The 23,572-nt window shown below is 38.9% G+C and overlaps 1 protein-coding gene across 2 annotated transcripts in view; it reads left to right on the top strand.

The window, feature by feature from the left end:
* The window catches only part of DNAAF1 (dynein axonemal assembly factor 1), a 39,065-nt gene extending 15,772 nt beyond the window's left edge, over window positions 1-23,293 (top strand). For both annotated transcript variants that reach the window (XM_051974932.1, XM_051974933.1), the window contains exons 3-13: window positions 8,403-8,538; window positions 9,585-9,676; window positions 12,765-12,986; window positions 13,103-13,269; window positions 14,951-15,072; window positions 16,042-16,208; window positions 17,671-18,000; window positions 19,133-19,233; window positions 19,752-19,814; window positions 20,852-21,212; window positions 22,717-23,293. In XM_051974932.1, the coding sequence (XP_051830892.1) occupies window positions 8,403-8,538; window positions 9,585-9,676; window positions 12,765-12,986; window positions 13,103-13,269; window positions 14,951-15,072; window positions 16,042-16,208; window positions 17,671-18,000; window positions 19,133-19,233; window positions 19,752-19,814; window positions 20,852-21,212; window positions 22,717-22,823 (1,868 nt within the window). In that variant the 3' untranslated portion in view covers window positions 22,824-23,293. The remainder of the gene's footprint in view (window positions 1-8,402; window positions 8,539-9,584; window positions 9,677-12,764; window positions 12,987-13,102; window positions 13,270-14,950; window positions 15,073-16,041; window positions 16,209-17,670; window positions 18,001-19,132; window positions 19,234-19,751; window positions 19,815-20,851; window positions 21,213-22,716) is intronic.
* Window positions 23,294-23,572: the final 279 nt, after the last annotated feature.

Genomic DNA, 23,572 nt, shown 5'->3' with positions numbered 1-23,572 from the left:
TGCTTTTTAGAATCAGATCATACTTAACTGTGCCCCAATCTTTCAATCTTTGAGCTATTCAATTACTGATGTCAGTCTTAAAAAATATGGTATATATTTCTATATGAAAAACATAAACAATTTGTGTTGAGTTCCTTGAAATTAATCTTTGACATTGGTTCTTGTATGTTAAATTTTCTATTGTTTGGGTTTGATTCAAACAAAAGTCCTCAAAATCTGCAAATTTGTTAAACTTTTCATTTTTTTGTTCAATATTTTGTATAATTTTGTTGGATATGATCTTTTGGGACACAGGCCTCATTCTTTTGATTGCTAGTATACATTATTCCAGAATATCTGATTTTTTTTTTTGTGGTTGTTTACAAATCTTATATGATTCTGATTGTAGCCTTCAGCATATTTGAATTGTTTTGTTTGTTTGTTTTGGCAATAATATTCCTATGTGTTTTCCACATAGGTTCTCTTTGAGGTATGGTGATCAGTGGATTTTTTATTTTTCTACATTCCCCTCCTGTTCTATCACTCCTGGACAATTTTTTAGATTATTTCTTGCTTTATGTGTCAACATTCTTTTTTTGGTCACAACTTTCAGGTAGTATAATTATTCTTTTCTTTTATTTTATTTTATTGAAAAATAGAAAAAAAAGGAGACAAAACAAAAGAGAACATTATCAAGTGCTCAGCAAAATAAAACGTCAGAGAGGATTCAAAATGTATAATCAGTTCAAGAGAGGATACATAATTGTAAAAGAAATTATATTCATGAATGTCCATCTTTGTTTCCTTGTGGGTTCTTTTGTTCTCTGCTGCTTACTTCATTTACTTTATTCCTTTTTCCCCTTTCATCCCTTCTAAGCAGGATATAAGCACAGATATGTTATATACATATATAGATATGTACATACACATACATGCACACACACATACCCACACACCCCTACCACCCATATATTTATACACACACACACACACACACACACACACACACACACACACTCTACACATTCTAGTCCAATCATTCTTATATTTTCTCTGGTTGATCTGTTCTCCAGATCTGTTGTTTTTCTTATATTTCACATTTGTTGTGTTTTTTCATTATTTTATATTTTTTGTTATTTCTTAGTCTCTTAAAGTGTCACTGGCTTCTCCTTGCCCAATTCTAATTTTAAAGAATTATTTTCTTTCCTAGTTGGTTAACTTTTTTTCATAATCTTGTTTATCTTGGATGGTTTTAATTCATTTTTTTTTAGTGTTTCTTCAATCTCTCTCACTTGATTTTTCGTTTTTTCTGAGTTCTTCTATAAATTTTTTCTGGGCAGATAGTCATTTAGCATTACTCTTTGAGACAGAAGAAGCTTTTTTTCTTAAATGTCCTCCTCTGAAGATGAGTCTTCTCTGTTTTTTCTTCTTTGCCTGTTCGTTTTTTGTTTGTTCGTTTTTAAGAACAGAGATTTTTTTTTGTATTCCTGGCTCCAGTGCCTGTAGAGAAGAGACTTCATTAATGTTTCTGAAAGTGAAAGGTTGGATTGTCTTTTCCTATACATTCTGCCCCACTGCCATGCGCTTGCCATTCTGTAAAGGGTGGGAGACAGAAAGATGAACATGAAAAAAATCTCTGTTCTCAGAGTGCTTATAATTTGCTAATGAAACCTTCCTGAGCTTCCCAACCAATCAGGACCCATTCCTATGGCTCTCACGTAGAATTTGCTTGTTTTGTCTCTAATGTATTTAGCATGTAATAATAGTATGTGCTAATTACCTGTACTGTAGTTTAGACCTCATTAAACTGCAGATTCCACAAGGGCTGAAACTGTCCCTTCTATACACTTTCTAGCTTGTCCAGTAACCAGTATTATGTATGTAGTAAGTGTTTTCGTTTTCTCTTCGTTATATTTGCATAGTACTTTGAGGTCTACAAGATGAAAGGAGGGAAGATAGAAGGAAAAATTTGCCTGCTATTACTAAGTTTTATGTTGTTGAATTCTGTTCTTTAGTCCTATCTTCAGACTTAAATCAACAAGCATTTATTAACCACCTTTTATATATCCCAGTCATTGTGCCAGTCACCAGTAATAACAAAGACAAAAAAGGAAAATCTTGCCCCCCCAGAAGCTTTTGTCCTGTAGAAGAGAAAACATGTACACAAAGAAGAACTTACCTAATGGACATAGGCAGGATGAATACAAAATTATAACTTTTTATTGACAACATATGCCTGGGTAATTTTTTACAACATTATACAGGGTAGTCAGGATCAGGAAAGGTTTCTATAAAAGTCTATGCTTTACTTGTGATTTGAGAGAAGTGAGGAATTCACTAAGGTCAAAGAAGTGCCTTCCAAGAGGAGGATGAACCAGGCCCACAAGGAGAAATCAGAGTGTTGGCATTTAGGAATAGCAGAGAAGGCCAGTTTTGCTGGGCAAGACTACAAGAATGAGTTGTGTAGAATGACTAATATAATTGAATAGCCTTGAATTTATCTAAAAACTTAACACTATAACCATTTGGACATTAAAATGATGTGCTTTGGCACCTTAAGATAAATGCTCTCAATTGAGGGAGAATTGTATTTTACCTAGAAATCCTTTTTAACTTTTTATTGACAGAACCCATTCCAGGGTAATTTTTTACAACATTATCCCTTGCACTCACTTCTGTTCTGATTTTTCTCCTCTCTCCCTCTACCCCCTCCCCCAGATGGCAAGCAGTCCTTTACATGTTAATTAGGTTACAGTATATCCTGGATACAATATACATGTGCAGAACCGAACAGTTTTCTTGTTGCACAGGGAGAATTGGATTCAGAAGGTATAAATAACCCGAGAAGAAAAACAGAAATGCAAGCAGTTTATATTCATTTCCCAGTGTTCTTTCTTTGGGTGTAGCTGCTTCTGTCCATCCTTGATCAATTGAAACTGAATTAGCTCTCTTTATCGAAGAGATCCACTTCCATCAGAATACATCCTCAAACAGTATCGTTGTTGAGGTATATAATGATCTCCTGGTTCTCCTCATTTCATTTAACATCAGTTCATGTAAGTCTCACGAGTCCTCTTTGTATTCATCCTGCTGGTCATAGAAATCCTTTTGTCAAGTGGAGTTTGGGAGAGGTGACCACATTTGCCAGTTCTCTTCCCTTGTATTTTTATAATCAGAAATCAACAAATATGACATTTACTATATTCCAGGCATTGAGTTTTAAGTCCTGGAAATAAACAGAAATGCAAAAACAGTCTCTTCCCTCAAGAAGTTCACATTCTAATAAGGGAAAGGGATTTGGCCCAATGCAAACTGCTATGTACATACAAGATCTATGCAGTGCAAATAGAAGGCAGTCTTAAAGGAAAGCACTAGTAATTAAGCTGGGTGGGGGAATCCAGAAAAGCCTTCCTTAACATCTGTTCTGTAACTCCACCTAGAGTCAAGAGCATCATATGGAGGAACAGAAAAGATGCCTTAGCTGGGTCATGGCATCCAAGGAAGGGACTGGAAAAGTCTTGTGGGCCAGCTTATGAAGTTTTTTTTTTTATTATAACTTTTTATTGACAGAACATATGCCTGGGTAATTTTTTACAACATTATCTCTTGAACTCATTTCTGTTTATGAAGAGTTTTAAATGCTAAAGGATTTTATATTTGATCTAGGAGGTAAGAGGAGGCCACTGGAGTTGATTTAGTAGAGAGGGATTTGAGTTGAGGAGAAAAGAGGGAGAGAAGAGTAATGTGGTTGAAAAAGAGGGAGAGAAGAGTAATGTGGTTGAAAAAGACTAAGAAAATCACATTGAAAGCTGAGTGGACTAAGGATTGGAGTGAGGAAAGGGGGTGGGGAGGGAAGTCTTATTGCCAAAAAACTATTGAATAGTCCAGGTATAAAGTGATGGCCAGCCCCCGTGTGGCAACTATTTAAGGGGACAGAACAGGATGCATAGAAAAGATGTGAATATGAAAAAACTTCATAAATGTGACATGTAGGGCAAGTAAGAATGAGAAGAGAGTGACTCTAGATTGCAAGCCTGGATGAACAGGAAAATGGCCAGTGCCCTTAACTGTAATAAGGAAGTGAGGATATAGAAGCAAAAAGAAAGGAAATAATGAGCTGTGCTTTGGATGTAGTGAGATTAAGGTGTGTATGAGACAATTCAGTTTAAGATGTCCAAGAGGCAAATGATTAGAACTGAGGCTTAGGAGGGACATTAGGGCTGGATGTATAGATCTGAGAATCATCTACATAGAGATAATTGAATCCAGGGGAGGTGAGATCACTAAGTAAAATAGTATAGAAAGAGAAGAAGGGGGGCCTGAGACAGATCCCTGGAGGCACAAGCCAAATGTAGATGCAGCAAAGGAAACTGAGAAGGCTCAATCAGAGAGCAGGAGAAGCGGGAGAGAGCAGGATATTAAGGAAAAGGGTATGATCAACAGCATCACAGGCTACAGAGCAGTCGAAGGATGGGGACTGAGAGAAAAAGGCATTTGGTTTGGTGATTAAAGGCACTGGTAACTGCAGAAAGAGCAATTTTGGTTCTTGGGGTAGTTGGAAGTCAGAACAAAGGGGATCTAGGAGTGAGGGGAAAGAAAGTGGAGTTATCATGATAATAAAAAAAAGATTAACTTCTCAAGGACTTTAGCCTGAGAAATGGAGGGTGAATAGGGATAGAATGAGAGCTTTCAGGGATGATTTTTTAAGTGAGGATTTTTTAAAAGAATGATTGTAGGCAGTAAAGAAGGAGCTAGCAGAGAGGAGTGATTGAAGATTAGAGAAAGAATGGAAATCCTAGAAGGCCTCATTTTGGTGTACATAATGCACATGTCCTGGTTTAAGCCTTAATGGCAATCTGAAGTGTATGAGTGTTAGATCGTGATTTCTGACAAATGGAAGCAGTTGAGTCTCAAGGACTGCCTTCTGATCTCTCTGGTCCAGTTCCATTTCCCTTTGCTCCCCTTCACCCTGTCTGTTCGAGTTCTCTCTGGGCACTTGAGAATCTGGCCCATGTCTCTTAAAAAAACTCCTTGAAAAGTAATAAGATTAAGGATGGACAGACTCTGAGGCAGCCCTTCCTCAGGATGCTCCTTGGCCTTGTCCCACCAATGTTGACTCACAATCCTTCTTCTTGGGGAAGCGCCTGCCCTGGATCCTCCAGTGACTCTCTTCCACCCTTCTCATCACTGTCAGGTGCTCTCCCTCCATGCAGCCCTCACACAGCTCACAGGTCTCCAAGTCACGCTGAGTTACTCATGGCTCTCCATTTGGAAGCTCTACATTTCCAAGGCCCTGTTGTCAGGGAGGATAGCACCTTCCTCTAGTCAGCCAGGCTCCCAGCCTCAGGGTCCCTCTGAATCCATCCCTGTCATTTCCACATCTCAGCATCTTGCAGGGGCCCCTTCTCTCCCTGATACAGTCACCCTGGGGGGGGGTGGCCCTCATTACCCATAACCTCTCCTCTTTGGCAGTCCATCCAATCCACATCTTCTACCCAGTCAGAATCCACCACTCCCCTTCCTTCCTCAGTGAGTTCAGTGTCTTATATTCTCTCACAATTTTCCCTCCTCCCAACTCCTTCCTCATACTAGGGAATGTCAGCTTCCATGCTGACTCCCCTTCACACACCCTCAGCACTCTTCATCCTGCTCTGCCTCAGCCCCACACATATGAGCATACCTCGGGCTTATCACAAATCAATCACTTCCATGTCCCGAGAATTCTCAGATCCCTCATGTGACTATAATCATTCTCCCCATGTGTCCCTCTGATTTCTTTTATCAAACCCTACTTTTTGTCCACACCATGATCTCCAATCCTTTGGAGATCCCAACTCTAATGCCACTCAAACTAGCTGCCCTCTCCTTTTCCCTATCTTGACAAGTTCAATTATTCACTGCCAATACTCAGACTTGGATAACTCCAACAGCTTTGGTCTTATATCTATGTTATTGAACAAAGGTAGAGAAATATCACATAACTCTTTTAATTGGGTCCACTACAAATTTGTTACAAAATTTCAACTGGGTCCTTACTGCTATTAGGCAATCTTAATACCATCCCACTCAATAGTGGCTTATCTAAACTTTTTCAAATCTCCTCAAACTTCCTATGGCTTTTCCTTCCCCTACTTTCTCTTTTTTCTTTTTTTTTTTTAAGCCTTTTATTTTCAAAACATATGCATAGTTTTCAACATTCATTCTTGCAAAACTTTGTATTTCAAATTGTTCCTTCCTCTCTTCTCCTTCCCCCCTCCCCTAGATGACTAGTAATCCAATATATGTTAAACATGTGTACTTCTATACATATTTCCACAATTATTATGCTGCACAAGAAAAAGATAAAAAAGTAAAAAGAATAAGAAAACAAAAAGCAAGCAAACAACAAAAAAGTGAAAATACCATGTTGTGATCCACCCTCAGTCCACCCCCCCCACCCCCCCAGTTCTTTTTCTGGATGTAGATGGCTCTTTCCATCACAAGTCCATTGGAACTGGCCTGAATCACCTTATTGTTGAAAAGAACCACATCCACCCTCTGCAGGTTCAGATTGACCAAACTGCAGCCTCTCCTTTGGTCTGAGATTCTTGCCTTGATTATTTGTCTTCAGGCTTCAATTTGAGCTAGAAATGGAAATGAGACCCTACTTTTCTCCTGGAATCTGAGCCACATCACTGCTGCTGGTCTTTGAACCTGTTCCCTACTTGGAGAATTAAGGACATAGTGGAGAGTTGGGGGAGCAGGGAATAGAAAGCCCACTTTTCCCTTCTCAATCCTGTGGATCTATGATCCAGGTAATGGGCAACAAAGCTATTTACATCATTCTTAGTTGCATTGCCCTATAAGGGTCTGGAACCCTGTCTTGCCCTAATGCATAATCTCTTCTTATACTGGTATTGCCTTGGCACAGTGTCCAGAGACTTTTCTGTTTTCCAGTGCAGACCTGATCTGGGAAAGTGATTCTGTGACTTTTTTTTTTATTTCTCCATCAGGATTTGATCTGGTGCATTTTTTCTAGGTCTGTTTATAGAGCTTTGCAGCAGGAGCTTGCTCTACTATTTCCTGATAACTATGTCATCTTACCCACCCAGACAGTGTGATATGGTGATACTGGCCTCCTGACCATCACACAAACCAGTCCAGCTCCTAGCAGGGGGCCCATCCCTGAGCACTATCCCCTCATCCTGGTTCCTGGCTTCCTTCAAGTTCTCTCTCTCTCTCTCTCTCTCTCTCTCTCTCTCTCTCTCTCTCTCCACACACACACACACACACACACACACACATATACTTTTATACACATTCATACACATATATGCTATATATATATATGTATGAATGTGTATAAAAGAAAGTATTGTACATAATTATTTGAATGTTTTCTCTCTCACCTTACACTGTGCAGTCTTTGAGGACAGGGACTATTGTTTTTGCCTATTTTTAGATCCTCTGGTGCTCAACACAATAAATGTTTATTACTCTGACAATCAAGTGGCCAAGCTGTTGCTTTAGGGGTTCAGAGTTTTACCAATGAGTTGTTAATGGGAACCTTCCCTTCTGAGTAGCAGCTCAAAAACCTCCTCCATCTGAGTGACATTGTAGAATGTTAGATGGCATGCTGGACCTGAGAGGTAGTCTTATCCACCCCCACCCCCCACCCCACTTAACAGGAGAGACATTTAAGTGGCCAGTCCAAGATCATCCAGGTGGCAAGAGTCCGAGCTGGGATTTTAATCTAGTCCAATTCTAATCCCAGCCCTCCTTCCTATATCACCATGCTGCTGCTCAGCAGACCATCTTTGTGCATGTTTGTGGCCAATATATTCACCCAGGGGCCAACCTCTCCAAAAATAACTGCCTTTGTTCTTGGAATATAAAATATAAAGGGCATCAATTCCCTGCTAGAAGTCTTCCCAGCTTGGCTGTAGGATCCACTAGAGTTTATGTTGTGCTAAAGTAGCTTTCAAAAACCCTGGGTGAATTTGGCTGTTTCACCATGATGAATGTCAGACTCTGGTATGTACAAGAGCTCCTGAGAGCTGATGTTAAATGTTGAGTATGAACATTTTACACCTCAGGAAAGCTCTAAACCAAGACTTGATTTGTTGTGGGTTTTTTAATATTTTTATTTTTATTTCCCAAGGCTTGATTTGTTTTATTAATAACCTAGACAATGATGAAAACTTAAAAGTGCTTATGTGTGTATTTTCTTCTGAGAAGCCCACAAACATTTACCAACATTTACATGCTACTACTCAGACTTTGAAAATAATTACAATTCCTTTGTTTTTCTGTTAGAATGCTGATATTAACTGCAAAAAGACTTTAAAATGCTGACATTAACTTCAGTTAATGATTGGAGTCTTTTTGTGGAAATGATTGTATTAACTTTTACTTGTCTTACAAAAAAAATCTCTCTCTTTCAGAGATCAAACCTAAGGAGAAATTGACAGACCCTTCTTCAGAAAAGTGGTACCAAAGTGAACAGAAACAAAGTGGTGATCAAAACTCAAAAACACATTCCCCAAACCAAAAAGCTAATGAAAAGGATAATTGTCATAGGTAATGACTCTTGGTATTTTTTGTGGAAGACTAGGACAAAAGAAAGTAGTATGGAAGAAGCTCATATTTCCTTACATAGGACAGACCTGCCCTAAAAACTATCATAAATACTATAAATACTATGTAAAAAGTGTTAAATAAAAATGTTTTTCAAGTACTGATCCTAGATATCAGTGGTAACAAACTCAAATCTCTGGGGTTCCATATAACATTATTGATATGCTATTATTTTTCATTTATTTTGTTAAATATACCCCAATTAATTTTAATCTGGTGCAGGGGATACTCAGGAGTGTTACTACTGGTGAAGTGTTTGATATCTTTGCTGGATACATTCAAAAGCAAAGAGTAAACAGTTATTTTAGTTTTTTTTTTTATACACATCAAGCATCCTAACTTTCATATAAATATTTGAAGTCTGTGTGTCATCACTGACTTTCTTTCTTTTGTTCATTTTGAATTCCTTTTTCTTTTTAAAAATTTGTCACATTTTCTTTTGCTCCAGCAATCACTTCCCAACAATGCCCCCCAAACCTTAAAAAAAAAAAAGCAAGGAAAAGAGTAGATGAATCCTTTAACTTGTACAGTATATGACTATTGGAACTGAATAGAGTTCTGTTACCATTCCATATTGATCTTGTTCACACTGTTGTAGTCATAGCACAGACTATTCTTTTGGCTCTGCTTTCTTCACTTTCTAGTAATCTTCATTTAAATTTTCTCAGATTCCTCAAAGTCCTTCCTATTTTGTCATGCCTTAGGATATAGCCATATTTCATTTCATCATATATTTGTTTATTTTCTGTTTGGTCATGTTTTTTGTTTCTAGCTCTTTATTGTCATAAATAATATAGCAATGAATATTTATGTATATATGAGTCTTCCTATCAAAGTATCCTTAAGATATAGTCGCCAATAGTAAGATTTCTGAGTCAAAAGAGTTAGGAACAATTTAATTGAACTTTTTTGGATAGTTGTAAATTTTTTAACATAAATTTTATAACTGACTTTTAAAAATAGCTTAATTTACTTTGTTATGATTTCAGAATGACGAAAAGTTTCCTTAGAAAACTTTGCAAAGACCAAAAATTATATATAACTCCAGCACTGAATGACACGCTTTATTTACACTTCAAAGGTAAGGCTTTTCTTTTCAGAGGGATGTCACAAGTTTACCTGTGGGCCTAAAAGGTAGTTGGGAGTGGATTAGGAAGAGGATCAGGCCTGGAGTCCTAGTCCTAGTTTGTCCCTTGCTGGCTGGGTGACCACATACATGGAATGCTCACTGGACTTGAGCTTCTCAAAGAACGGAACCTCTTACTGCCTGCTCTACCCCTTCATGGGATTATTGTCCATGAGATAATATCTGTAAAGTAGTTTGTAGAAGGAAGGAAATAAACATGAAGTACCTAATATAGAGGAGGCATTTTACAGATCTCTCATTCCATTTTCACAACAGCTCTGATTTTTTTTTAATGAAAGAAGTAAGGATTGGGGCCAGAAGTTTGCCCACTCTGCTCTCCCAAGAGGCAGAATCCCGGTCTGGAACGATACCTCTCTGCTTTCTTGACTGTTGCCAATCATCTGATTCAGTGTCGTTTGATGGCTGTTTCATCAAGGAAGAGAAAAATGGGAAAAAGGCCTGTGAGCTTCATATCCACAGCTTGACCCCCTTTACACCACATACAAATTCGACAAGGAAAACACATAGAAATTAGCAAAGAAAGTGGTTTATTTAATATAAATCAGAGACAATACACAAAAGAGAATATGTGTGCATACACACATACTCACATACAGATACATATATAGATACACACACACACACATATACACACATATACACATTCACCCCTACCAGATGATACAAGGTAAAGGAGCTTTCTCCCTTTAGGAATGAGATAGTTCAGTTTAGCTGAATCAGTCTCCCCCAAAGAAGAGTTCCCCAAATCTCTGGTGGTATATTCTGGAGACAGGTTCTCATGAGCCTCAGAGATCTGCAGTGGAACACTTCAGCCATCTTCTCTCTGGAAGCTGCAAGCCCAGGGTGTGCCCCAAATTCTAAGAAACTCAATAACTTGAGGAAAGATTATTGTGAAAATTTGCTGAATTTCTCTTTCAACCTTTTCTCTCCCTTCCAGAGTCCATCCCACATAGAGCAGCCAGACTAACACAGCTTCCTAAAATGATGTACATTTTACATGTACATGAGCTACAGCTCAGGAGTCTATCAGAACTTTCTCCCATTGATTGTTCAAGGCCCATAGGAATCTGTCTCCTTCAGGAAGCCCTCTTTAATAAGTCTATTAAGGACTTCTCCATTTTCTGACTTTTCCACTTTAATTTTTTTCAGTATATTACTGTCTGGACCATATATTCTGGCTCTTAAATCTATACAGTGAAACACTTAAAAATGGTTTTTGATGGTTTTCAGTAATTATTTAATGCAATTATTTAATGTAATTTCAATAATCATTTAATTCAGTAATTATTTAATTTAATTAAATTAATAATTTAATCCACCTCTGTCCTCAAAAGACAGGAAGTAAGGTGTCCCTAGAAGCCAACGTTGCCCTGTGCTTGTGGAGCCACCATGGCATTCAGCACAATGCTGACAACGTAGCAAATCCTCAGCTGATACTTGTTTGAATGTAGTTCAGTTTCCAGGTGAATACCCTCTCTTGCATCTGCCCCCTGCATTTTTCTTCTCCTCACCAGTCTCGGCAGCCCCCAGCTTCCAGGCATGGAGGCTGGAGCCAGGGGAGCAGAAGCCGCCCAAGCTAAACCCCTACCCCAGCAGCCTCGCCCTGGCAGCTGGAGACTGCTCCAAAAATCATAGACTTAGAACCGCAGTGGTCACATCTATTTTTTGCCATTCTATTATGACCAGCTTTAGGCAAAACCAGACTGACCTTTGCCTTAGAGAGAGCTGGGTGGCATAGTACCACAGAGCACTGGGTCGTGAGTGAGGAACACACAAATATGGATTTGACCTTGGGAGACCTTGAGTAAGCCATCTAAGCCTCAGTTTCCTTGACATAAAATGGGTATAATAATTGTACTTATAAAAATGTTGTGAAGATCAGAAGGGGCAATATATTTACAAAGTGCTTAACACTTCCTGGCACATAATAAAAACTTTATAAATCCTTTCTCTCTTTTCCCTTCATTTTTCTCTCTCTTTACAATTCCATTCCCACCCCCAAATTTTCTCAGACACCATTCCACCTCTCAACTCTAATTTAAAAAGTAAGGGAACAGGCCTAGAGCATCAATAATAGATGGGAATCCTGGTTATCTGGAGCTAAGATTGACAAGCAGGTAAAAGAAAGAGGCAGGGGGGCAGTGGATACTTAAGGGTAAAGATCAAGATCGTGGAAAGGGGGCTGGAACACAACAGGATAAACAACTGAGGTACTGATCAGTCAGTAAACATTAAGTGCCTACCATGTGCTCAGCTCAGTGCTAATCTCCTCAAGGAGTTTACAGTCTTAAGAGTGGGAGAGGAAATATATGTAAAGCAAATTACATATAGGGCAAATAGGAATTAATTCCTGTTTAATTTAAGCATTTTCTGTTGATTAAGAAAGACATCCTGTAAAAGATGGGATTTTAGTTAGTCATAAATTCTTCGACAGTCACTGTGGCAGTTTAACTCACAGAACCAGTACTTCCTTCTTATGACCATTTCCCCCTTCCTGGACAAAAGGATGTCTCACTTTGTACAACATATACTCAACATATGGACCTGACTATCTCAAGAAGGGTAGTATGGACTGGAAATAGAAAATGTTTTCTAAGAGGTTTAAATGTATTAGAATGGCAGATATATAATAGGGAAAATGCATTTGGATACCTTCATTTTGAACTTTTGAATTTCATTATCAGAAAAGTTGACGATCAATAACTTCTTTTGTTACATTGTCAAGGTATGGATTAGCAGGTTGTAGATATTCATTCATTCTTTCAACAAACATTTAAGAACCTGCTTTGTTCAGAGAATGAACCTCAGTTCTAGAGGAATTATGAAGTTTAGATAATAGCTTGTGATCTTGTAGAGCTTATAGTATGGTAGAGACATCACCATTAGTTACTCATACATAGAACATATGCAAAGTCGCTTCTGAGAACAGCAGGGCCAAGATGAATCTACATTTTCCTGGATTGTAGATTATGTGGACAGAAAGGTCCAGGCTCTGACTCCGCTGCATGTTCATTTGTTCTAGGTTTTGACTGCATTGAGAACCTGGAAGAATATACAGGATTACGGTGTCTTTGGCTAGAATGTAATGGGATACAGAAAATTGAGAACCTACAGGCACAGACAGAATTGCGTTGCCTTTACTTGCAATTAAATTTAATTCATAAAATTGAGAATCTTGAAGCCTTGAAAAAACTGGATTCCCTCAATCTCAGTAACAACTTTATCAAGACCATCGAGAACTTGTGTAAGAAGCAGCATGTGCTAAGTGTATTTTTACCAATACGTCCATTGTTTTCCCTGTTTGTAAAAATTTTCCATAATCTTTGGAGTTTATTTAATCTGGTTGTAATTATCTTTCAGCTTGTCTTCCGGTTCTAAACACACTGCAGATTGCTAACAATCACTTAGAAACGGTGGAAGACATTCAGCATCTGAAGGACTGCATGAGTATTTGTGTGCTGGACCTTTCCAACAACAAGCTGAGTGATCCCGATATCCTCTCTGTTCTGGAAGCCATGCCTGATTTGGTAACAAAACCTAGTAAATGAGTTTTCCTTCATTGTATCTATTAGCCAGTCATCAAGATTTATTAAGTTCCTTCTAAATTTTAGGGGCTCTCTTGAGGTGCTGAGATGGAAATCCAAGGAATGAAATTGTTTTTCTTTTTAAAGTAGCTAAGAATCTAGAACTGGAGTCTAAATCTTCTGTAGTTTTTCTGTGTGTTCAGTTCTAGGTACCACATTTGAGGAAGAACACTGAGGAATTGAATCTCACATTAGTAGTATGACTTTGGGCAAACCATTTAACTCCTCTGAGTCTTAATTTGCTCATCTATAAAATGGGAATGATGTTTTTACACAATCCACCTTCAAGACTTGTTGTGAAGAAAATGCTTTATGGCTGAGAGTTGTAACAAAATGGGTTATATCCAAAGGAGGGCTGCCTGGATGGTGAAGCCATTGTAGACCACCCTCTGGGAGGATATTTAAGGAGATAGAGAATCAAGAGGGATAAAAGAGATAGGAGACTGGGGAGGCAGATTTCAGCTCCAGGTAAAGGAAAACATCCTGATGATTGGAGGAAATGGACTCTGCCTCAGAGGGCCTTGGAGCTCTCTAAAGAGAAGCTGGATATGTACCCTTGGAGAGAATTCCTGGAACTGGTGCTCTCTATGACTCAATAATTATTGCAAGCACAAAGATTTTCTTTTATCATAACTGATGACCTGCCTAGAACTCCTATAAATAGAAAAGATGTTGGTGAAAATCCGAAGAATACAGGAAGATCCTGGAGATTGTAATTGCTCTCTTCCTCCTCTGTAGGGCTAAGCTGGTCAGCAGGTGTAGAGAGGGTCTTTTTCCTCAGGGACATTGTCAGAAGATAGCATATTTTCTTGCCTAAGACAAGGACTCCTATGTCTGACAAGCAATGTTTTTGACGTTAAAAGTTGGTTCTGGTTGGAAAGGGAAACACTGAGTAAATCAGAGATAGATTGAGTCTAGTTAAATAAATTGAAGTAGCAAAAATAATTAAATTATTAGAGATGGACAGTGCCATGAATAAATTTGTCTCAGAGATCATTCAGGGTGGCTTTTAACCATTTTTGTGTCCTGGCCCTCTTGGAGCAATTTGCTGAAACTTGTGAAACATGTTTTTAAATTCATAAAGTATATAGAATTATAAAGAAAAACATTGAAATAAAGATACAATTTTTTTTTCCATTAAAGTTCACAGATTTCCCTCCCACAAAAAAATTGGGGTCAGTGGACTTCATGTTAATCATAACCCTTCACCTAGATTCTAGTATAAATTTTACAGGCCTTCAGAAACAAATTAACATATCCAAAGTCATACAGAATTGGAAAGGGAAAGGGAATAAGCATTTACAAAGCACCTACTATGTGCCAGACACTGTGCTAAAAAAAAATCAAATTTGATCTTGATGAAAAACCCACGGAGGTAATACTATTATTATCTCCAATTTACAGGCACATGAATAAAATTTCTGCCCACAGCTATACAAAGAAAAGAGCCATTCAGTTACTAGAAGAATTGCAATAAAAAAAAATTCCAAAATTATATGAGAAGACATTACTTTTTTGTGCAAATTTCATAAATTCATAGCTTCTGAATGCATATACTATAGAACTATCTTACATATCAGTTTTATTTCCAGCACTTAATTTTATTGTGCTTTTTTGCTCATAGCGAGTACTGAATTTGATGGGAAATATGGTGATTAAGAAAATTCTGCACTACAGAAGGACTGTTATTGTTCGACTGAAAGTCTTAACCTACCTGGATGATAGGCCCGTTTTTCCAAAGGAGAGGTAAAAATAATTGATGCATTTCCTATGTTGCCATATTTGCCTCTCACTTGACAGTTCACGTCATTTTTCACCAACATATCATTTGATCTTCCAAACAACCCTATGAAGAAAAGCTTGACTGCTTTATCCCTGTCTTACAGATGAGGAAACCGAGGCTCAGTGAGGTTACCTAGCTCTCTTGTAGTCATATGGATTGTTAAGCCACTAGAACTAGGAATCAAACCCCATTACAAGTGCAGTACTCTCTGGGTAAATTTTAATTTTTTGAACTGTTAGAATCAAACTTCAATAATTTAAATTTTTTTACTTGAGGACAAAACTGTTACAAAGAATTGGAGAGTTTGAAATATAGAACATTTTTTCCCTGAGGCAATTGGAGTTAAGTGACTTGTCCAGTGTCACACAGCTAGGAAGTGTTGGAATCCTAGTGTTAACTCAACTTGAAACAAGGTGATAACTCAAGGGAGATGTTAGAATCCTAGTGTAAACTCAATGTAATTGATACAATGCTTGTGTTCACACTTTTATTCATTGGAGTTCACACAGATTTCAACTGAGGTCCTCCTCCTGACTTCAGGGCTGGTGCTCTAACAATTGTGCCACCTAGCCGCCCCAAAATACAGAACATTTTGAAAGAGAGTTTTATTCCATGTTTTCAAATACATATTTACTTGAACCAGCTTCACTAAATGGATCTGCTTTAATTTAGAGCATTAAGATACACACCATACCTTACTGGGCTAGCACTCCCTGGCAGAGCCTCCAGAACCCACACCAATATATTGGGACTTTACCCATTGCCTTTCCTATATGCAGAGTGTTTATATGTAGGTTCATTATGAGAAAACAACCTTTTGGTCCCCCCAAAATGTGCTCTTAATTTTCTTTCGAATTACAGATTTTCAAATCTCACAAATACCCCACCCCTAAGTTTTTCTGAGGAATTCTGTGCGTTTCTTTTCTAAACAGAGCCTGTGCAGAAGCCTGGGTTAAAGGAGGAAGTGAAGCTGAAAAGGAAGAAAGGGGGAAATGGGAGACCAAAGAAAGGAAGAAGATTGAAGAGAGTATTGAAGCGTTGGCTACAATTAGGCGAAGAGCAATGGAGAAAAAGAAACGGAAAGAAATGGAGGAGAAAGGTATTGTGGGTCAAGAAGGTGAAAAGTCACCAACAGGGTCCATTGGGATAAGGAAGCTTTGCTTTAACAAAACCCTCTGGACATTTAACTTGAGAGGCAGCTTGGTCTTGACAACCCTCCCCTCCCCCCCCCCCCCCCTTTTTGAAAGACCTGAACTGATACGGGCATGAACATCTTTGGCTGTGTGATCCTGGACATGTCACTGAATTATTCATTGCCCTGGATAAATTGGTTGGATAAATCACTGATGAGCATCAACAGAGGAACTGCTCAGGAGTACCCTGGGACTTCCTTAGATCAGTGGAATCATCCTCTTTTCTCTGGCTGGTAACCTTAACCTAAGATGCCCTGTTTTTAAGGTAGCCCATCTGTAATTGCTTCAGCTCAGCTCATTTTCAGGTTGGCAGACAGTACCTGGTCCAATGCAGAGAAAAATTTGATTCAGACTTCAAAAAAAGAATTAATTTTTAAAATTATCCCTGTTGAGCTAGAAAGTGACTCATCATATAATTAAATTGTATTCATTTTAGGTCTTAAATTCATAATTTATACTAATTACCTCACTGAGTATTTCTAATCAATTTTTTAAAAATTAATTTTATCATTCCTATTATGGTTTCTCATTTACACCCTCTTCTGTCAGATGCTTCATCATGAGGTAGAAGTCTGGGTCAGCAAAGGTTCTGCTCAGTAACAAGGTTAGGAGGAAAATCCTCAGACAGTCCTGAGCCTGGTCATTGGCCAGAGGGTCCTGGCCGGCTCGGCATGGAGGTGGTGGATTTTTGGGCTGCAGCTGGTGTTGGTCTTGGCTGGGTCCAAGCTGCTTGTGCCTGGCCTCAGGAGTGGCCCACACCACTCAGCAGCGTCCTCGCTCACGGCTCCCCACTTCATGTCCCACTGGGCCCCGACCCCTTCGCCTGTAGTGGGAGTCAGTGCCCAAGGACAACTCTGAATCACAAACTGGGCACTTACTCCATATTACTTGGCGCTGTTCTCTCCTTGGAGGACGGGGCTGTCATGACGCTCCCCGGTGTAGGCCCCCTCTTGGGGTCTGCCTCCATTGGGTCTCAGAGTTCTGTGCACACATCCCTGCTGACCCTCCCCAGGGCTCGGGCCTACCTGGAGGCTGAGGTGGCAAAATGGGGTGGTGCTGGTCACCTTCATTGCGAAATATTTGCGCAGACACATTCTCCCTTTTGAACGCCATGTCAACCTTGGAGGGGAGCTGCCATGGTGGCCTTGCCTAGTACCAATGAGGCATCTGAGGCAATGGGAGGCAGCCACCTGCCCAGGGTCACACAGCTTGCGTCCAGCCCTGATAGTGCCCACTTTGCCCTTTGCAGCCCTTGGCGTGTAGGGAGAGGAGGGGGATGGGTGCCTATTTTCAGAGGGCATGCATCCCTGACGGTCGCTGGATGTAAGCCCGAAACGCTGCTCCTCTTCCCTTTCTCACTTGGTGTAGGAGAGGTTGCCCTGTCAGACAGCAACGTGGGCGAGGATCCCAGCATGGCAGGAGGGCCGCAGTCCCCTGCCACGGATGGTGTGCAGCAGAAGATCGAGAAGTTTGTCCGAGAGAGTTTCGAGGCCCTGGATGAGGCCTTCCCTGGAGACCCCCAAGTGAGAGCTCAGGCGCCCGGGGAAACAAAAGGGGAAGGTGACAGCCAGGAAGATGGGCCAGGCCCAGATGCAGAAGCCAAAGAGCCAAAGCAGCCCGAGCCCCGAGCGGCCCAGGACGGCGACCGCCAGCCCAGAGGCGGCCACGAGCACCAGCCAGAGCTAGGCCTTACTCCCAGTGAGTAATTTAGAGAATGGAATATCTGCTCAGAGATGTCAATAATAAACGCATCAGGCCTGAGAGTCAAGGGAAGACTTGTTGGAGTTATCATTCAGGGTCCGGGAGGCGGGAGTCTGTCTCCAGGTGCGCAGTCAGCAGGCCTTGTCCCTCTGTGGGCCCAAAACTGGGGCTCGCCCAGAGTTGTCCTTGTGGGCAGGCCCCGTGGCAGGTCTGGACAGTGCTAGAGCCCCCACCCAGGCTGCGCTTCTCCCATTTCTTCCTTCTCTGTCCTCTTGTTCCTCACCCCCAATATCAGAATTGATCTTGGAGAACCCACCAAGATCTGCCCCAGGCCTGCCCAGTCCCGGTCCTGGCCCTGTCCCGAGGCTCCGGCCCAATGCAGAATCAGCCAAGGTGGAGGATGGCCTTCCTGCCACTGCAGCATCACCTCTGTCCTTGGTACCAGCCTTGCGTAATCCATCGGGTTCCAAGGTTGAGGCATATAATTTGTAGTCACTTTTTAAATTTAAATTTAAATCTTTGGTCACATTTTAGATTGTTTGTTTCATAGGGTCTGACAAGGAGGAACTGATGCCTCAGTACCAGAATTGCAAATCACATTGTATACACTCGTCAGAGGACATAAATTATTAGCCTCTTTCCTGGAGGAGCTCTTTCCTTTTTTCTTTTTCTCTTTTTTCTTTTTTATTAGGTTTTATTAGGAGGTCGACAATTGATGATCAGCACAACCAGCTGAACATGTTTAGTGATTTTTACAATTCAGTTCATTCATTGCACAAAGCAGCAGGGCAAATTTAGTTCACTTTAGCTTTTCTTCCAGATTCTTTGTTTATAAACCCTACTCATGGCTTCCACTATGTGATTATATACAAAGTAGATAGATGTATGTCTTATTCTCTACTCTTGAATCTTTCTCTCTGCACTATTTTGTATAGATTTTTTCAGGTTTCTTTTTCTGATGTGGGTAGCCCTTTCTAACTTCAATGTCTTGTCTTTGTCACTTCATCCAGATCTTGGGCCCATTTTCCTTTGTCCATGTTACTCTTGGAACTGTTTTCCTCTGTTTATTAACTAGAAAACAATTTAGAAAGTTAATTCCAGGATATATGCAATATTTACTGTTCCTTAGAATCGATATTAAAAGCTCCGACTGCAGAGAAGGCAGAACTGAATGGATCTGAGAAATTAGAAACCATTGACTTGGAGGCAAAGGACAAGCTCTACATTGATGTATGTAATGGTTGCCTATGATGACTAATGTTTGTTTTATGATTACTAGGCTATCTCAAATAAGACTCAGCTCCCAAGTCTCTCTTTCCCTAATATGGCCAACTATCTTGATTCTTGTAAATGTCCATGAACTGTGTCACTGCATCAGAGGGTGCTGGTTGGTGAAGTGTTAAAAAAAAAAAAAAAATCAGAAGAGCAAATTCTATTCTCAGTTCTAACATCAGATGAATTTGGGCTAGCGATATAACATCTTCCAGCTTCCTTTCCTTTCCTCTATACACAGGTTGGATTATTAAGATATCCTTTTCCATCTCTGATCTGTGACTATTCCAAAGTTTTGTTTAAAATGTCCAGATAACAAGAGGGGAAGGTAGGGAAGCCATTATTAATCACCCTCCTTTTCCACTTCACTTTGCATAGTGGGTATCTCAGGAATGAGTTTCTCTAACAAATTCTTGGGACTTTTTGTCCTACCCTTCTCCCATCCCCATGACATATTTTGTGATTGAATTCTTTAGGATCTGCCTGATTTAGAAGATATAGAAATTAATGACATCTTGTCTGAAAATTCAGATGAAAATGTAAGTATCATCAATGATAGGAATTTGGTTTATTACTATATTTCTGAGCCATATGTTAATTCTTGAAGTCTACAAAGTAAAAACTTTATAAAACAAATGTAGAAACAGTGAAATCTTTAAAACGATTTAACATTTTCTTCATAATATTTGCTCTGTGAATCATGTATTGATAACATAAAATGAGAAATTATTTGTACTTGATATGTATTATATTTATGAATTAGCCACTTAACTGAAAGCTGAGAGAAAACTGACATGTACCATCAATCCCTTATATGTGTATATGATCATGTGTGTGGAAAGAGTAAAGAAAATGATATGAAATATATGGGATATAATGATTAGTCAAAATTGTCAGTCCATTATACAGTCAGAAACACTTTACACCCATGTATGCACTTGTAAAAGGAAAGAAACAATCACCATTTATCAATTAAGTACTTGTCAAGCACTAAGCTAGACCAGGAAATAATAGAAACAAAAATGAAACAATCTTTGTCCTCAAGGAACTTATTTAAATTTAAAACTGAAAAGGTGAGACTTTGGAGGCCTTCGCTAAAAAAGGAAGAAAGTTAAGGCTCCAGAACATCCATTGTCCTGCCTCTGACTAATCCTGAATGACTGTCCTGAATGACCTGTACAGGTACCTGTAATATCCAATAGTAATTTAAAATGGCAGATTTCCTGTAGGTGATGCTTGAAAACTGATCTTTGAATTCTAAGAGAGATAAGGAGAAAGCATTCCAGCCTGGAGGTATGCGGTGGAGGTATGAAGGGGATGTGAGTGGTGAGTTATTGTGAGGAACCAGAGCAGTGTTTTGGCAGGAGGTGAGTGCCTTGGAGCATATGAAAGGGAGCTCAGGCTGTGCTTTCAGTCCATATTTCACCCATAGAACATACACACACTTCTTGGAGCTTAATAGTAAGTAGTATAGAAAACAGAGATTGTGGAGAACCAACCAAATTATGTGTCATCCATTTTTAGTGCCTGATATGCATAGACTTTGAAATTGTATATATATTTTTCCTTTTAATAGAAAACCTCTTTTCCAAAAATTGAAATAATTTCTGAAGCAAATGATGACAGTGATCCTGAACTGGAGGAAGGCTGCACAATTCAGGACAAAACATCCCAAGATTCACTTTGTAATATATTTAAAATTTCCAAAGATACCTCCAAAAAAACCATTACACCACTTACAGAAATATTTGAAACAGAATCAAACAGGGACTCGGAAACCAAAAGTGACCACCCAAAGCTGTCAAAACCATTGATTCAAGAGATCTGTCCAAATCCAGTAGAGATGTCACTGATGTCCCCGGGCTGCAGTGGAGAAAACCAGCCAAGTCTTCTCAGTGTGAGTGGAAAGGACCCTTCAGCTTCAGCTTCTCTGTCAGGTAACATGGGACGTCTTCTTCACTGAAAAAATACTAGGATAGCTTGGAGGGAAGAATATGGCCTAAAGAACTTAAAGCTGGAAGAGGCAAGACTTTGGAGGCCTCCTTCACTTTTAAAAGGGAGGAAATTTCGTTAAGGCTCCAGAACACCCATTGTCCTGCCTCTGACTAATCCTGAGCAGCCGTCAAGCTGTTATATGTACTGGCACCTGTAATATCCAGTGTTAATTTAAAATATTATCTAGAGTTTACTTATACTTCTATGGTTCTGATCCAAAAGATGGGTCCTTAATTTGCTATATCTTTATATTTTCCATTCCATGGATTAAATCCTTATACTTGGATTTAATGATGATCCTCTTGTTGATGTAAGCATATGGACAATCTGTTCAAGTTTTCTTGAGTTGGAAAGGACAGAAACAGATAAAACTGAAGAATCAAATATTCATGGTTAATCCTTGCTGAATGATGAGGGATGATAAATGATTCCTGTTTGATTTACACACTATTTTTTAAATTGGCATTAAAAACTGTTAGCATATCAAGGTGACATCTGTTAAGTCTGGCAAATTGTTGAATATTACTGGACCTATGGTTTGGATTGTAGCCTTAATATATTAAGCTTTTAATATATTAAAGTATAGAGGCTGATTATACAAACGTGTTGTGGTAAGAGGGTAAGTAGTCAGCATGGGATAGTTTCCAAAGTGTAAATATGACCATTCATAAATTACTCAAGATCATATTTATATTAAATAATTTTTGTTAAACAGCAAATATATGCATAAAGATGCCATGTATATTATTGAATTATGGAAAATTTTTATATAAACTATAAAATATCATTTTATCATTTAATCCTAAGCTGTCACTTCATACTCAATATTTTACCTTGCAAGTCTCTCCTAATTCCCAGGGCGTCAGAAACTCTCTGACCACTGACCTTTGCAGTATCAACTCTACCCACCTGCCTCCTCTGAGATCTCTGGCTATGATTTCTTGAATTGTAGTTTAATAATCGATAACGTGCTCAAGAACAGTCATGTGCAAACTTAGTCTTTATTATACTTGATAACATATTGTCTTGACCTGTTAACTCCCGAGTGAACACATAGTCTGCAGGAGATCCATGTATTCACTATCAAGCTCCTTACCCATCTTGGCTAATCATCCACCTTGGCTCAGCTACCCTAGGGTAAAGAGAGTGACCTACTGCTGTGGTGGGCTTAAAAAGGATCTGTGAGGTCACACACACAGCCAATCAGAGAGGGAGCTGTCTCCCGTTCTGAAGATATCTCGATATGACAAGAGCCCTGCCCATGGGGCAGTCCCTAACTACAGAAATTTACTTCCAGGTCACTCAAATCTCCTATTGTGTTGTGCCAGCCCATTTAAAGGATCTTTATAATTAACTTGTCTTTTAACAGAAGAAACAGATCTCAGTAGCTATATTGTGTCATATTTTTCAGGAATAAGACTGACATTTTGCATTGTGTTTCAACAGGAAGTAATACTTCAGAAAATAAGGTACAGCTTTTGACAGACACTGAAGATTTCATTGTGCATGGGATGAAGGAAGGCAATGAAGACATTGAATTTGGGCTAGATTAAATATCAAAGATGGACAATGTGGGACAGTTAGCATTTATTTTCCCACAGGTATATATGTATACTAATTTTAAGGTTAGTTAACCTAAATCTAAAGGACACTGAGGTCGTGGCTCTAAGAGTTGTCTAAGAGTTGCCCAATAAAAAAAATAATGCTGATTATTTGGCTTTGTCCCACCATAGAGTCCTATTTCCACATAGATAGCATGAGGATGGGGGAAAAAAGATGTAAGAGTCTTAGTTAAAGAAGAGTACCAGGATTTGTGCTCTGACAAGTACTTGTAAGTAATAGCTAAAGTTGAATGGATCCATATTTTGAATGTTGACTTAAGCCTTTGTAAAGTATGTAAAACAGTATTCCTGAAATTTATAGTATCCTGAAATTCATATGTGCTTTTTTGGTGGTTAACTTAGGTTTACTATATTATATAACTATATTTTCCTTTTGAGCTTTATAAAAATTTCAACATCAATATGGAGAATTTGTGTTTATTTTCGCATATAACTTTATCCTTTAAACATACATCGAGGGTGAATTTATCCTGTAAATATTTGTTTATAAATTTGGAACAAACTATTATGATATAAACTTAACACTTCTTTTGTAAAAAACAGTATTCAACAAATATTTATTAAACTCCTAATGTGTTTAAGATACTATAAATACATCTCCCAAATCATAAAATCTCTTTATCTTTTTGACAAAAATAAAAGGAAGTAAAATAAGAGAATGCAAACTTAACCAAATACTA

Source organism: Antechinus flavipes, chromosome 2 (genome assembly GCF_016432865.1).
Source record: "Antechinus flavipes isolate AdamAnt ecotype Samford, QLD, Australia chromosome 2, AdamAnt_v2, whole genome shotgun sequence".
NCBI lineage: Eukaryota > Metazoa > Chordata > Mammalia > Dasyuromorphia > Dasyuridae > Antechinus > Antechinus flavipes.
Note: the sequence above shows the minus strand (reverse complement) of the source record. Positions and strands in the feature narration are given on the sequence as shown.